Raw genomic sequence first — 15,394 nt, forward strand, 5'->3', positions numbered from 1 at the left:
GATTTGGCTTTAGTAAAGAAGATGTTTATTTGAAACCAACATCGTAGTGGATTGCGCTATTATTCTGGTTTTCAGTTGTTTTTTTTTTTCTGCTTTCTCTCCAGAGAGTCTGTCTCCCTCTACCAGACTCTTACCAATAGCTGCAGACACGGCAAGACATTCAGGAACATCCTTGCAAAGCTGGAGGTTTGAAGATGTCAATAGGTTATAGGGGTATCCAGGAATGGAAAAAAACTGATATTTATTTATTTTTCATCCAAAAACAGCACCACACCTGTCCTTAGGTTGTGTGTGGTATTACAACTGAGAACAGGTGTGGTGATGTTTCTGGAAGTAATCTGCTCTGTTTTTCTAATCCTGGGTAACCCCTTCAGGGTAGGGTCACACGTAGTATATTTGACGCTGCATATTTTTATATAATAAATATACGTCTTCATTTTTCTAGTTGTATTGCGCAATGGAAGCGGGGGACGGCTCGCCGCGCTCCCCTGCCGCCTCAATATTACCCGCTCTGCCCCTCTCTCTAAGAAGATACAAAACTATTCACACTCACGTGCTAGCAAAGCTGTGCCATAGAACTAGAAGAATAAAGACATATAACTCTGTAAGTACTACATCAATTCACATAAGTGACCCCTCATTGTAACACCGGTCACCGGCACTATAACAAAGTATACTGGATTTAGTGCGGTTGAAAACTCGGTCAATATCTCTTTAAACTACACTGTGAATGTTTTTTCTTTCTAATTTTATAGGAAAGAAAGTAGGAAAAATATTGAAAGCATAGAAAATAGAACCACATGCAATAATCATTGATTCAGTGATATTGGGGGAGATTTATCAAAACCTGTGCAGAGAGAAAGTGATGCAGTTACCATAGCAACCAACCATAATTTTCAGAGGCCTTTTTGAAAATGAAAGAAGCCATCTGATTGGTTGCTATGGGCAACTGCTCCACTTTTTCCTCTGCACAGGTTTTGATAAACCACTCTAATTGAGCTCAATGATCAGTGCTGAGGTCTTGTAGGGGGGCACATTGGGTGCACAGGGGATAATTGGGGTAAAGGTAGGGAACAGAGGCAGAACTCGAGTCCTATAGGTCCCAGGACATATTTAGCATTTCCCCTGGGGTAAGATAAATAATAATATTTAGGACACTATGGGAGATTTATCAAGCATTGTGTACCAGTTTTCTGGGAAATGTTGCACTATTGTTTCCTGTCTTTGACGTTGTAGACACGCTCATCACGTTTCCAAGTTTTCGCTGTGCTGATCACTTTTTCATTTTTGTCCTAGCATAAGAAGGCAGGATTTAAGTGTCATGGGTATTCCAACATATTATATGCAAGTAATCTGTTTGCACGACCCAAATCCACACACAATAAGAGACTTCAAAACTACATAACAAAGTGCACTAAAAATTGTGCAAAGTTATTCGCGGGGAAATTATACATTTTGTGTAATTAAAACTGGCATGAAGGAAAAAGGGCTCCCAAAAAAAAAAAAAGGGGGGGGGGGGGTCAAAACCACAAATAATACATTTCCCCTTTGTTTTTAATTTATGTTGGAAACCCTTAGTGTATATCATACCCTATTAACTGATGCCTATTTATTTTACTAATACAACTGTGTACTGTAGCTACCATATTATGGTGGACAGCGGGTGGAGGTCACAGGTGAGCAGGTCCACCGGCCTTTCCCGTAACCCTCTTGCTCCCCCTTCTGCCATACAGACATCTCCCTCCTGTGCCCACCACTAGTATCGCTGACAGGCTTCTTACCTGTCTTTTGCTGGCTGCCCATGAGACTTCCCTGCTCTACTATCTGATCCAGTGTTTCCCAACCATGGTTCCTCCAGGTGTTCCACAGCTACAACTACCAGCATGCCCAAAGGCGGTCCAGGCATGCTGGGAGTTGTAGTTTAGGAACATCTGGAGGCACCCTGGTTGGGAAACACTGATCTAATCACTTCCAGTTCATACAGGAAGATCCAGATAGTAAATGTAAGTTAAGGAATCGCATTTGCAGTGTAAGGCTGGGTTCACACCACATTTTTTGCAATACAGTTCCTGTAGCAGGTTTTTGATAACAAATGGATTCCTCAAAACCTGACTAAACTGTATCAAAACATGTGTACAAATTTTAATCCGTATACGGTTGAAAAATGATGTCCGGTTGCATCCGTTTTTTAAGAAAATATTAACTTATAAGTTCTTAACTTTTCACTCCATTATGAATAAAGTTTCACTTGTTTGATTGAAATTCCAAGAAAAAAACTGTGCAAAGTCAAAAACCGTATGGTGAAAACCAGATGGAACCGTACGCACATACGGTTCTGTTGGGTTCCCATTGACTCCCATGTTAAAAAAAAATAAAAATACTTTTAATACGGTTTTTCACCCTGACCAAAAACCGTGGTAGGCTATGGTTTTGGTTAGGAGAAAAAAAAAACTGACAAAACCGTTCATGATGTAAAACGGACACAACCGAATGCATCTTTTGGTTTACGGTTTTCAATACGGTTCTGCACGGTTTTCAAATTGAAAATGTATACGGGAACTGTGAACCCAGCTTTACTTCTCCAAAACACAACCTCTTCGAGAAGACCACCCTCATATCCAAAGCAGATCTTGTGTGATTAATTTCCAGACCATCATACATTATACATAGTGGTCTTATTTTAAGAAGACCCCCCCCCCCCCCACAGAAAACCAATTTAAAATGGAATTTTGGGTGGTCTTCTCCTAGAGGTTTCACTGTATTATTTAGAACAAAACATATCATCTAATGAAAATAAAGACACAGACACAATAATGTAGAGTGGAAAAATGACATTTTATTTTAGTTCTAGTAGGGGGATACTGGGGATACTGCAAATTTCAGAAATGTGTGTTATGTTTTATTTTGCTATGTGTGAAATATAAATGTATAGGCAAAGCCTTATTATATACTGTGTTGATCCAAAGGAAGGCGAAAACCCCCTTGAGGAAAGAGCCAATTATCCTTATGTAAGGGGGGAAAATTCCTTCCTGACCCCAAATATGGCGATCGGAACAAGTCCCAGGATCAAAAGCCAGTACCTGACCTATCTAATATGGAAAACTAATATGTATTATTTTATATAAAATCCTCATATATTATACTAGTTTTATTATTTATTTTTATACATTGCTATTTGTGGGAATATTTCCTAATTATGGCCGAGATGATCCCAAGGAAGGCAAAACCCCCTTGAGGAATAAGCCAATTGTCCTCAAAGGGGAAAAATTCCTTCCTGACCCCAAATATGGCGATCGGAACAAGTCCCAGGATCAAAGCCGATGTCTACCCCTATCTGTTGTGTGTGTCTGTGTGTATGTGTCTATACTATCTATATATGTACCTGTGTGTATATTTCTATCTACCTGTATGTGTGTGATCCTAATGTATGTGTGATGATGTGTGATACTTACCGGCCTGTGCTGAGGTGTTACAAGCACAGGCCTCTCCTGGGTGCAGAGGGTCTTCAGAAGGTGCCAGATATTGATGGATGTAGAGCTAAGATCCAGGGTAACATCTTGATGGAAATCTGCAGCACTCAGATGGTAGAGATGGCACAGAGCTCTGGGCCGTGGGCTGATCTTACCATTCCCAGCTTGGAGCTATGAAAGAGAATCCTTCCAAGGGGTGAAGAGCTGTCTCTACCTCTGGCCACGGCAGGTGTCCCTTCTTCAGAGCTGCCTTGAATGGTGTAAATGGTGGCTGTGTTCTCCTCTGCTCCAGTTCCTCCCAGTTGATGGTGGTGAAGAATGGGTGGTCTCTGATGCTCCTGTTCACACCCAGCCGCTTCTCAGGATTCTTGCGCAGCAGTTGCTTGATCAGATGTTTCAGGTCAGCAGGGAGCCAAGATGGAATATTAGGCTTCTCTCTGGTGATGGAATTGCGAGCCATTTCTCTGTTGCAGCCAAAGTAGAATGGGGAACGTCCTGCTGACATCCGGGATACAACAATCCCCAGGCTCCACCAGTCAACTGCTGCATAGTAGTCCTTCCTCTGGAGCACCTCTGGGGCCATGTAAGGTAATGTGCCCGTCACTCCTTGGATCTTGTTGGAGAAGGTGACACCATCTTGGGCAACTCCGAGATCTATGATGCGGATGTGTCCATCTTTATCCAGCATGATGTTATCTGGCTTGATATCTCTGCAATGAAAGAAGAAAAAAGATTGATAAATAAAAAACAAAAGTAAAATTAGGCAAAATTCGCCGATGGAAATGTGATGTTCCAGTACAGGACATGGTCCTGCACTACACTTAGGCCCTGTCAGGTTGAGTCCCTCGGTGACCTGGGGGCTCTCCTGCACTGTCCCCCCTGCTGTTATTATAGTGTTATTTAATGTAATAGGATTATAGTCAGTATGTCAATGTATAGTCAGTATTAAGGACCTTTGGAGGACTCTAGTAAATGTCTAAAGGACCTGTGAAATGTCACATGTTATGTTTATGTTATCACATGTTACTCAGAGGCCACCAGGTTTACACATAACCTGCAGCTTGACCAATGGGCTTTGGCTCAGCCCCCTCTATATAAGGCCATTACAATTCTCTCTCTTTGGCTCATCCATCGCGTTACTGAGAGCAGCAAACACCAGAGATCTCAGTAGGCTGCAATGATTATTCGATAAAATCGATGAAATTCAATAGCAGGATTCGTTGTTGACGAATCCCATTATCGAATAATTGTCCGATTCGTTGTCTGGGCGCTGGCAGTCATAAGGCTGCTGCGGACGTGTGGTTAGATGCTAGGCTGCACCACCGCAACCTCTGTTGAAGTCCCTGTCCCACCCTCCGCTGACCCACTGCTCACCAATCATGTGTGCTGCTGCTTCTCACCTCCCCTTCCTGGAATAGTTCAAACGTCAAACTGTAAAATTCAAACTCCCTGCTGTTCTTAATGAGTGCAGGAGATTGCACCTGTGTAGTGTAACCATGGTGACCATACAGCTAAGAATATACCACTGTATGTGCAGGGAGGGAGAAGGAGGAAGGCTGTTAGGTCTATGTATATGTGTTATTGTGTGTATGCAGCAGAGTTAAGTGTGTGATTGTGTGCATGTAGCAGAGTTGAATGTGTGTGTGTAGCAGAGCCGAGTGTGTATATGCAGCAGAGTTGAGTGTGTTAAGTGTGTATGTCACAGAGCTGAGTGAGTGTGTGTATGTAGCAGAGCTGAGTGTGTGAATGTGTGTATGTAGCAGAGCTGAGTGTGTGAGTGTGTATATGTAGCTGAGTTAAGTGTGTGTATGTAGCAGAGTTGAATGTGTGTGTGTAGCAGAGCCGAGTGTGTATATGCAGCAGAGTTGAGTGTGTTAAGTGTGTATGTCACAGAGCTGAGTGAGTGTGTGTATGTGGCAGAGCTGAGTGTGTGAATGTGTGTATGTAGCAGAGCTGAGTGTGTGAGTGTGTATATGTAGCTGAGTTTAGTGTGTGTATGCAGCAGAGTTGAGTGTGTGTATGTAGCAGAGATGAGTGTGTATGCAGCAGAGTTGAGTGTGTGATTGTGTGTATGTAGCAGAGCTGAATGTGTGAGTGTGTATGTGGCAGAGCTGAGTGTGTGAATGTGTGTATGTAGCAGAGCTGAGCGTGTATATGTGTGTATATGTAGCAGAGCTGAGTGTGTGAGTGTGTGTATGTAGCTGAGTGTGTGAGCGTGTGTCGCAGAGTTGAGTGTTTGAGTCTGTGTATGTAGCAGAGCTGAGTGTGTGTATGTAGCAGAGCTGAGTGTGTGAGTGTTTGTATGTAGCAGAGTTCAGTGTGTGAGTGTGTGTATGTAGCAGGATTGAGTGTGTGTATATGTAGCAGAGCTTAGTGTGTGAGAGTGTGTATGTAGCAGAGTTGAGCGTGTGATTGTGTGCATGTAGCAGAGCTGAGTGTGTGATTGTGTGTATGTAGCAGAGCTGAGTGTGTGAGAGTGTGTATGTAGCAGAGCTGAGTATGTGTGTATGTAGCAGAGTTGAGTGTGTGATTGTGTATATGCAGCAGAGTTGAGTATGTGATTGTGTAAATGCAGCAGAGCTGAGTGTGTGATTTTGTAAATGCAGCATAGCTGAGTGTGTGATTGTGTAAATGCTGCAGGCTGAGCGTGTGAGTGTGTATCTAGCAGAGCTAAGTGTGTGCGTAGTCATGCTTGCACATAATCACACATTCAGCTCTGCTCCATACCAATGTCGCACAATAATTTCTGCTACCAGGGAGCCTCCAGCTTTTGCAAAACTGCAACTCCCAGCATGCCAAGTTTTGCAACACTTGGAGGCATTCTGGTTGGTAAACACTGATATAGAGGTAAGGGGACAGATTGTTCAGCAAAATTACATATTTGTTTAAACCCAGACATTGCTCTACACATACCCCCATGAGTATAGCAATATATATATATATATATATATATATATATATATATATATATACACACACTTCAATACCCATGGGTGCATGTGCAGAGCATTGCACACTTGTGTCTGTAGTACACACACTAGGATGCAGTGCTCTGAACATCCCCATGTGTATAGTAGTGTAAGTGTGTACTAGATACACACTGCTATACACATGGCAGTATGTGCAGAGCATTGCATCCTAGTGTCTGTACTACAGACAGTAGGAAGCAATGCTCTGCACATACCCCCATGGGTAAAGCAGTTTGTATGTAGTACATATACTTCTATACAAATGGGGGTTCACCCTAGTGTTTGTAGTACCACAGAATCTGTACTACAGACATGGGTCGGGTTCAATGCTCTGCAGTCTGCACATACCCCCATGTGTATAGGAGTGCTATCTATAAAGTGTAAAGTAAAAAACAATAGAATGTAAATAAACCATTCGCCCAATAAAAATTAGCCTCCGCTTTTCCTTTTGCTTTAGAAAAAAAGTTAAAATTTTTTTTTGTTTTAAATGTTAGTAAATCATTAACATTTCATTTTAATAGTTTAGACAGTTACCCATGTGGCAATATCACATTTACACAGTTCGTAGAGAAAAAAAGTCGGCAACTCACCGGTCTTCTTCTTAAGTTTTATTGATACTCACATAATAGTTACAGGAGAGGGACAGTGTGGGGGGGAGGGGTACAGCAGGCAACAGTAGCCGTTTCTCACAGGTTAGTGCTTCATCTGGCCTATACTCAGGTCTGGATTGCAGGTACATTTATTCAGGTATTAGACACACCTTCCTCCAATCACCTTAGACTCATTTCGAATCACGTGGTTAAAAACAATGACAACAAGGGAGACATAAGAGAGGAGTGATCAAGCAGTAAAGACATGCTGCCATATCTATTCTATCATTAAGACCTAAAGGGCCGGTGGCATTAGTTTATATTATCCAGTGTGCTTCTCTTTTTAATAGTTTCTTTTCCGTTCTACCAGCTGAAGGGTAGACACGTTCTAATCCTATAAATGTAACACTTTCTGAGTTGCCATTGTGCGATTCTATTACTTGGGATATGAGGCGAGGGGCACCTTTTCTGGTGCGGATAGAATAAAATGTTCTCTAATACGTGTGAACAGGTTTCTAATTGTTTTGCCGGGAAGGCTTCAAATCTACAGTCATTCCAGTGAGTCAAGCCTATGTCCGCTGTCACTATCCACAGTCTAGTCAAGCCTCAACTCAATTCTACTACAAGTATAGCTGATCCCAGCAAGCTGCGAGGTCCTTCTGTGTTCCTGGCCACCTCTCTGGGATTCTGGCCTAGCTGTGAAGATAATAACACCTATCTGACCTCAGTAAAGCCTCTGTTAAAACATAACCTGGTAGTGGACTCTCATTTTCACTGCCTGCTATTGGAAAAGCGGAGCTGCTGCTTGGGTGGTGCCGGTACCCAAAAACCACTCTGGCATCATGAACATTATGGGTTAATAACACCTTGCCCCTGGAGTTAATACCATCTTGCCCCATCCACCTACACCGCTACACCCTGTGGTCCTGCCATCACCGTGGGTCACCACAGAAAGTTGGGTGCATTATTTACAATATGACAAGGAGAAAGGTGTGGGGAAGTTATACATACCGGTGGACGATGTTCTGTCTGTGAAGGAACTGGAGGCCACATGCAATCTCAGCTGTGTAAAACCTTACTGTGTCGGTGTTCAGACTGCTGCACATTCTGAGCAAAGCCTCCAGGCTGCCGCCGGACAGATACTCGGTGATGAAGAAGGCATTGTCCTGAGACTGCTGTGCAGCATACAGGTGACACAGGAACGGGCAGTCTCGGGCCAGCATGAGTATCCGTCGCTCTCTCTGTAGGGTTGCTGCATTGTCGCTGTTTTGGTGATTCCTTTTATGGCGACGTAGTTGTTTCGGCCGGGGACTGATGCCAGGCCCACCTGAAAGAAACCAAAAGGAGCAATTGAGCAAATGGAAGACTATGAGAAATATTATGTATTTACAATACCACATAGGTATAACTATGGGAAATATTATGTATTTACAATACCACATAGGTATAACTATGGGAAATGTTATGTATTTACAATACCACATAGGTATAACTATGGGAAATATTATGTATTTACAATATCACATAGGTATAACTATGGGAAATATTATGTATTTACAATACCACATAGGTATAACTATAAGAAATATTTTCCTTTATTTCCAATACCACATAGGTATGACTATAAGAAATATTTTCCTTTATTTCCAATACCACATAGGTATGACTACAGCCAACTGTAGATAGGGACTGTGTGGCGATGGTCTGTTTTATTTCCATAGGTGAATCCTAGGTGCATTAAGATGTAGTAAGGATGTAATGAATACATAAAGTTTCACAGGAGAAAACCCCAACATAATAACATCATAGCTCCCCTAACCCCCACATTACTGTGCATCAAATAAGCTTCATCCCCCCAACCCCCACATTACTGTGTATCATATCAGCCTCATCACCTACCCAACCCCCATATTACTGTGTATCATATCAGCCTCATCACCCCCTCAACCCCCACATTACTGTGTATCATATCAGCCTCATCACCCCCTCAACCCCCACATTACTGTGTATCATATCAGCCTCATCACTACCTCAACCCCCACATTACTGTGCATCATATCAGCCTCATAACCTACCCAACCCCCATACTACTGTTCATCATTGCTGCCTCATCACCAGCTGGTTTTGGAGGGTAGATCAGGCTTGGGTGGTCTATGACTCCCTATGCATAGATTAGCATCCCAAGTATGGGCCACTGCGAAAAATCTTCTCATATATTGACATCATGTTAGATAGACAACTGTGGTCTGATCCCCTGCTGCCCCACGTTTCTACGACATTGGACCCTCAGTTCTGGAGATCCCATGGGTTTCTCACTGTAGATAATGTACATGACGGTACTGGATTTAGGGACTTTCAATATTTCCAAGATAATAAGGACATCCCACGACAATCTTTTTATAAATACCTCCAGCTCACACACGTATTCTTGCTACAATTCCCGGCTTCTTCCGCACCCTTCTCTCACTTCCCCATTATAGGTGTTTTTAAGTCACAAGGCCCTAGGGGCCTAATATCTGCTCTCTATACCACCCTGTTAAGTGCTAAGATGGAGGGGGATCCACTTCTAGTGGAGCCATGTTGTAAAGCAATCATACCTGACTTGACTGAAGAGGAGTGGAGTGATGCTCTATCTTCTCACCTGTATGTTTCTCCCTCTATTTATAACAAACTCATCCAACTGTGTATGCTCCATCAGTCTTACCTCACTCCAATTTGACTTGTCCGGATGGGCAGACGTTTGACCTCGGATTGTCGTAGATGTGGTGCCGGTGAGTCAGACTACCTGCATATGATGTGGTCCTGTCCAGCCATTAGTGATTTTTGGAATATAGTTGTACAATTTGTGGGAACCCTGGTAAATCGCCAGGTACAAATGGATAATAAACTGTGCCTATTGGGCCTTTTTGATGAGGAACAATGGAAGCACAGTGAAATTGATTTCCTTAGGGAGGTACTATTTTTAGCCCGCAAGGCCATAGCCCTGCGCTGGATGGATCCAAGAGTCCCAACCCTCTCTGGCTGGAAGGCTTTGGTTAATATGGCTGTGAATTATGAATATTTGGTCAACAAGCACTACAAGAACCCCTCCAAATTCTATAAAACATGGTCCTGATGGTGTGCTCCTCCACAGGAAAGCTATAATGTTTCACGCTTCTTGGCTCTCAGGGATCAACTAAGCCCACCCCCGCCATGATCTCCCCTTTGCCATTCTTATGTACTCTCTTTTCTACCCAGTTAGATCTATTTGGAACCCGGTATTTTTCTCCAAAACCCCTCCCGCTTCCCACCCTAGTCTTTTTCTTTTTGTTTGTCCTTCTCTCTATCTTGTTGTCGAGTGAGCGTTGTCTGTCTACATGTATGTCCAGTCGCTGGACTTTCTTGAGACCCACTGTCTTGTGTCTGTCGAGTCTCATCTTGTGTTTTTCCATGTATTGGAGTTTGCAATTGTTCAGAGTAGGATGTATATGTTCACCTCTTTTATTGCACCTGTTCACCTCACCTGACCTGCCGGTCAGGATTATGCAGTCTCCTGTTTTCATGCCTTATATTGTCTATGATTATGTTGTACATATACATTACAATAAAGTCAGTTAAAAAAAAAATTCCAACCCAAGTAACGATAATTAAACAATTAAGACCCCCATATAAGGCCCCCTACCCCTGGCCAGAGAGCTTTTTTTCAGCCCTGTGTTGGACAGTAGGATGGCTGCAGGCTCTTGTGTATATGTTTGTATTTAGCTGGGGCTGCACTGCTCCTGCAGTGTGGTCCGGCTCTGTTTTTGCCAGCACCCTGATCTGTAGTTTTTGTTGATATCACTTTTGCATATATGTGACTATTTTATTCCATTGTTTCTGAGATGTGGTGTCACCAGAATATAAGTGGTACCAGGAAAAACTACAGATCACAGCGCCTGTATGTATAGGTATATATTATATAAAAAAATATTACAACACTCCATAGAATAGTGAAAAGGTGTTTTTTTATTTTATCACATCACTGCAACATTTCATCTTCTCAGTGAAGCCTTTTACAAGCATGTTCACACATCACTAAGGGGCTGTATATGCCCAGATACATAGGGACAAAACCTATGCAGATGAACACTTGACCAGTTGCCCATAACAACCAATCAGATCGCTTCTTTCATTTTTCAGTGGCCTTTTTAAAAATGAAAGAAGCCATCTGACTGGTTGCCATGGGCAACTAGACATTTTTTTCCTAAGCACAGGTTTTGATAAATCTCCTTATAATATACAAATAAAGTACAATACCAAACACTATAACATGTATATTCATCATACATATATAAAGACAATTCATCATGGTGACATTATATATTCAATACATGTGAAATGCATATAAGTTCAGAATTGTGTCAGTGAATAAAAAAAAATAGATAAAGGGCTTAAAAAAGATAACTACAGATAAATAAACATACAGGGGGAGATTTATCAAAACCTGTCCAGAGGAAAAGTTGCCAATTTGCCCATAGCAACCAATCAGATCACTTTTTTCAGTTTGCAGAGGCCTTGTTAAAAATGAAAGAAGCAATCTGATTGGTTGCTATGGGCAACTGGGCAACTTTTCCTCTGGACAGGTTCAGATAAATCTCCTTATAATATACAAATAAAGTACAATACCAAACAATATAACATGTATATTCATCATACATATATAAAGACAATTCATCATGGTGGCATTATGGCCCAGATTTATCAAACTGTGTGAGAGAAAAAATGGAGTGATTTTCCGATAGCAACCAATCACAGCTCAGCTATCACTTTACCAGAGCTTGTTAACTGAGCTGTGATTGGTTGCTGTGGAAAAATCTCTCCACTTTTTCTCTCTCTCAGTTTGAAAAATCTGGGCCTATATATTCAATAATTCAATACATGTGAAATACATATCAGTTCAGTATAGTGCCAGTGAATAAAAAAAAAAAAAAATAGATAAATGGCTTTAAAAAGATAACTACAGTGAAATAAACAGGGGGAGATTTATCAAAACCTGCCCAGGGAAAGTTGCCCAGTTGCCCATAGCAACCAATCAGATCGCCTCTTTCATTTTGCAGGGGCCTTGTTAAAAATAAAAGAAACGATCTGATTGGTTGCTATGGGCAACTGGGCAACTTTTCCTCTGGACAGGTTCAGATAAATCTCCTTATAGTAAACAAATAAAGTGCAATACCAAACAATATAAAATGTATATTCATCATACATATATAAAGACAATTCATCATGGTGGCATTATGGCCCAGATTTATCAAACTGTGTGAGAGAAAAAATGGAGTGATTTTCCGATAGCAACCAATCACAGCTCAGCTATCACTTTACCAGAGCTTGTTAACTGAGCTGTGATTGGTTGCTGTGGAAAAAATCTCTCCACTTTTTCTCTCACTCAGTTTGAAAAATCTGGGCCTATATATTCAATAATTCAATACATGTGAAATACATATCAGTTCAGTATAGTGCCAGTGAATAAAAAAAATGGATAAATGGCTTTAAAAAGATAACTACAGTGAAATAAACAGGGGGAGATTTATCAAAACCTGCCCAGGGAAAGTTGCCCAGTTGCCCATAGCAACCAATCAGATCGCCTCTTTCATTTTGCAGGGGCCTTGTTAAAAATAAAAGAAGCGATCTGATTGGTTGCTATGGGCAACTGGGCAACTTTTTCTCTGGACAGGTTTTGATAAATCTCCCCCACAGTATCTGACATAACTGAGTACAACCCCTCACATTTTTGTAAATATTTTATTATATTTTTACAACAACCCCATCAGAATAAAACACAATAGTACAAGAGGCCCAATATGAAATATTTGTAACAGCCTAACATAAGTCAAGTAGGAGTTTATTTTTCTTTTTGCAAACATACTGTACCACAATTCATAATAGTAAGAAGTTATTATATTATTATACACCAACATAACCCTACACAAATGGATCACATATCAATAACAAACCACTTGTAATATGTCTATAAAGAACAGTACACGAGGACTTTGGGGTGACAGTCAATGTTATTTACATGCCTAGGGGCACTATGTATAATATATATGAACCAGACAGTTAAATAACAATGCAACTACCCCCAATCTGCTCTCTAATACAGTCTAATACCCCTCTCTAGAAGACCAGACCTAATATGGAGACTTATTAAAGTGCAGTGTTATATAAGGGCCCGATATCTGTCACACACAGGGATATAAACATTACTGGAGGTCTCTAGTGCTGCAGATATGTGATATATAGGAGTGATCATGGGGGCTGGCTATATACTGGACTGTCTGTTATACACCCCATTATGTACAGCTATCCTCATGAGCATAAGGGCTGAAAACAGAAAGCAATAATATCACATTTATCTACAGAATACAAATGGGAAAAACACATTGACTGTCCCTTTAACAGGAAATAAACTTAAATAAACTTACCACTCCAAAGCTGCCCCTACCCAATACCTGATGGACAGTTAGGTGTGTGATGTTAAATTTGGGGTAGTTGCTTGATGTTCCGGGGTCCTGGCTGGTGCCTGGTCTTGGCTCCTCATCCTCCAATACTCTGGCATCCTCTCCTCTCCTCTTTTTCTCCACCTCCTCACTCTCTTCCACCTTCTTCCTCTTCTCTTCTCTCTTCTCCTCCTCTTCACTCTCCTCTTCTCTCTTCCTCTTCTGACCTGTCTTCTCCACCTCCTCGCTCCCCTCTTCTCTCTTCCTCTTCTCTTCTCTCTTCTCCTCCTCCTCTTCTCTCTTCCTCTTCTCTCCTCTCTTCTCCACCTCTTCACTCTCCTCTTCACTCTTCCTCTCCTCTTCTCTCTTCTCTCCGCTCTCCATCTGCTCCTCTTCCCTCTTCATCTTCTCCTTCTCGCCGTCTCCTCTTCCTCTAGATGCCGCTATCTCTGGGATCCTGTAGACGTCCGTCCGCTCGGTCCAACTGTGAGTTGTGGGTAAACAACAACAACAGCCGTTGTCCAGGTGATGTGTTGTCATAGAAACATCAGGTGGCACCTGCTGCCAGTGGTCCAGGGACCTGTGCATCCATATACACTGTAATGTGGACATCATGGTGATAGCCTAGTGTCCAGAATAATGGAGACATTCATGGCTGGTTCTTGTAGTGCTGTTTTATTAGTAGATGGAGCAGAGTGATGTGACTTTTATGTGTTGTATAGGTTGGCAGTGGTGCCCATAGACTCTGCTGGAAGGTTATAATAAGGGCAGTTATGGGGGAATCCAAATGATCCTGGTGCAGGAATAACCAGCTATTGTACCTGCTGCTATTGGTAGGAATAATAAAGCCTTGGAAGGGCCTCTAATGTTCTGCTACATCCAATAAGTGGTCATCACCCACATACATTAGGTTGTAGGTCCATTGGGCAGTATATATTGACATGATACGGCTTTACCATCACTAGGACATTATTTTAAGCTGAGTATCATGAATTATTTTTTATCATAAAATTTATTGGTGTCTAGTCTCCGTTATGGGAGAATGAGATGTTCTATATAAGCTGTCGACAGGTTAATCATTGACAGGGGCGGCCACCCCTCTGTCACCCCTGTACACTCCTCTACACCCCTCTGTCACCCCTGTACACTCCTCTACACCCCTCTGTACACTCCTCTACACCCCTCTGTCACCCATGTACACTCCTCTACACCCCTCTGTCACCCATGTACACTCCTCTACACCCCACTGTCACCCCTGTACACTCCTCTACACCCCTCTGTCACCCCTGTACACTCCTCTACACCCCTCTGTCACCCCTGTACACTCCTCTACACCCCTCTGTACACTCCTCTACACCCCTCTGTCACCCCTGTACACTCCTCTACACCCCACTGTCACCCCTGTACACTCCTCTGCACCCCTCTGTCACCCCTGTACACTCCTCTACACCCCTCTGTCACCCCTGTACACTCCTCTACATCCCTCTGTACACTCCTCTACACCCCTCTGTCACCCATGTACACTCCTCTACACCCCTCTGTCACCCATGTACACTCCTCTACACCCCTCTGTCACCCATGTACACTCCTCTACACCCGTCTGTCACCCCTGTACACTCCTCTACACCCCTCTGTCACCCATGGAAAAAAAGTGTGGAGCCTAATAGGTTTGTTTTGCAGGTTTAATGGTGAAGAATTGTGGCTGGAAGAAATTGTCATGATGGCGCAGACCAGATGGAGAAGAGAAGGGAACGACGCTGATTAGAGAAGACGTCATTTGTGAGTTGCTGTCTAAAGCAGCACTTTAATCTACAGCTAAATAGATATAGTGCATTTTGTATATTGCGGCTCTTTTCCCACCCCTGCTTGGGTGAGGCTGAGGCCTCTAAGATTTATTAAAGAAATAGCAC

At 42.3% G+C, this 15,394-nt stretch overlaps 2 protein-coding genes across 2 annotated transcripts in view; one reads left to right on the forward strand and one right to left on the reverse strand.

Annotated features, from left to right (window-relative positions):
• The window catches only part of LOC130291911 (protein kinase C epsilon type-like), a 226,882-nt gene that overhangs the window by 144,005 nt on the left and 67,483 nt on the right, over positions 1 to 15,394 (forward strand). The gene's annotated exons all lie outside the window — the stretch shown is intronic.
• On the reverse strand, positions 2,823 to 13,992 carry LOC130291548 (protein kinase C theta type-like). The gene is made up of 3 exons (XM_056540418.1): positions 13,470 to 13,992; positions 8,041 to 8,356; positions 2,823 to 4,180 (listed from the first exon to the last, which is right to left on the reverse strand). Exons 2-3 carry the CDS (start codon positions 8,250 to 8,252, stop codon positions 3,622 to 3,624), a joined length of 771 nt encoding a protein of 256 aa, XP_056396393.1. The 5' UTR covers positions 8,253 to 8,356; positions 13,470 to 13,992; the 3' UTR covers positions 2,823 to 3,621.

This window comes from Hyla sarda, chromosome 9 (genome assembly GCF_029499605.1).
Source record: "Hyla sarda isolate aHylSar1 chromosome 9, aHylSar1.hap1, whole genome shotgun sequence".
NCBI lineage: Eukaryota > Metazoa > Chordata > Amphibia > Anura > Hylidae > Hyla > Hyla sarda.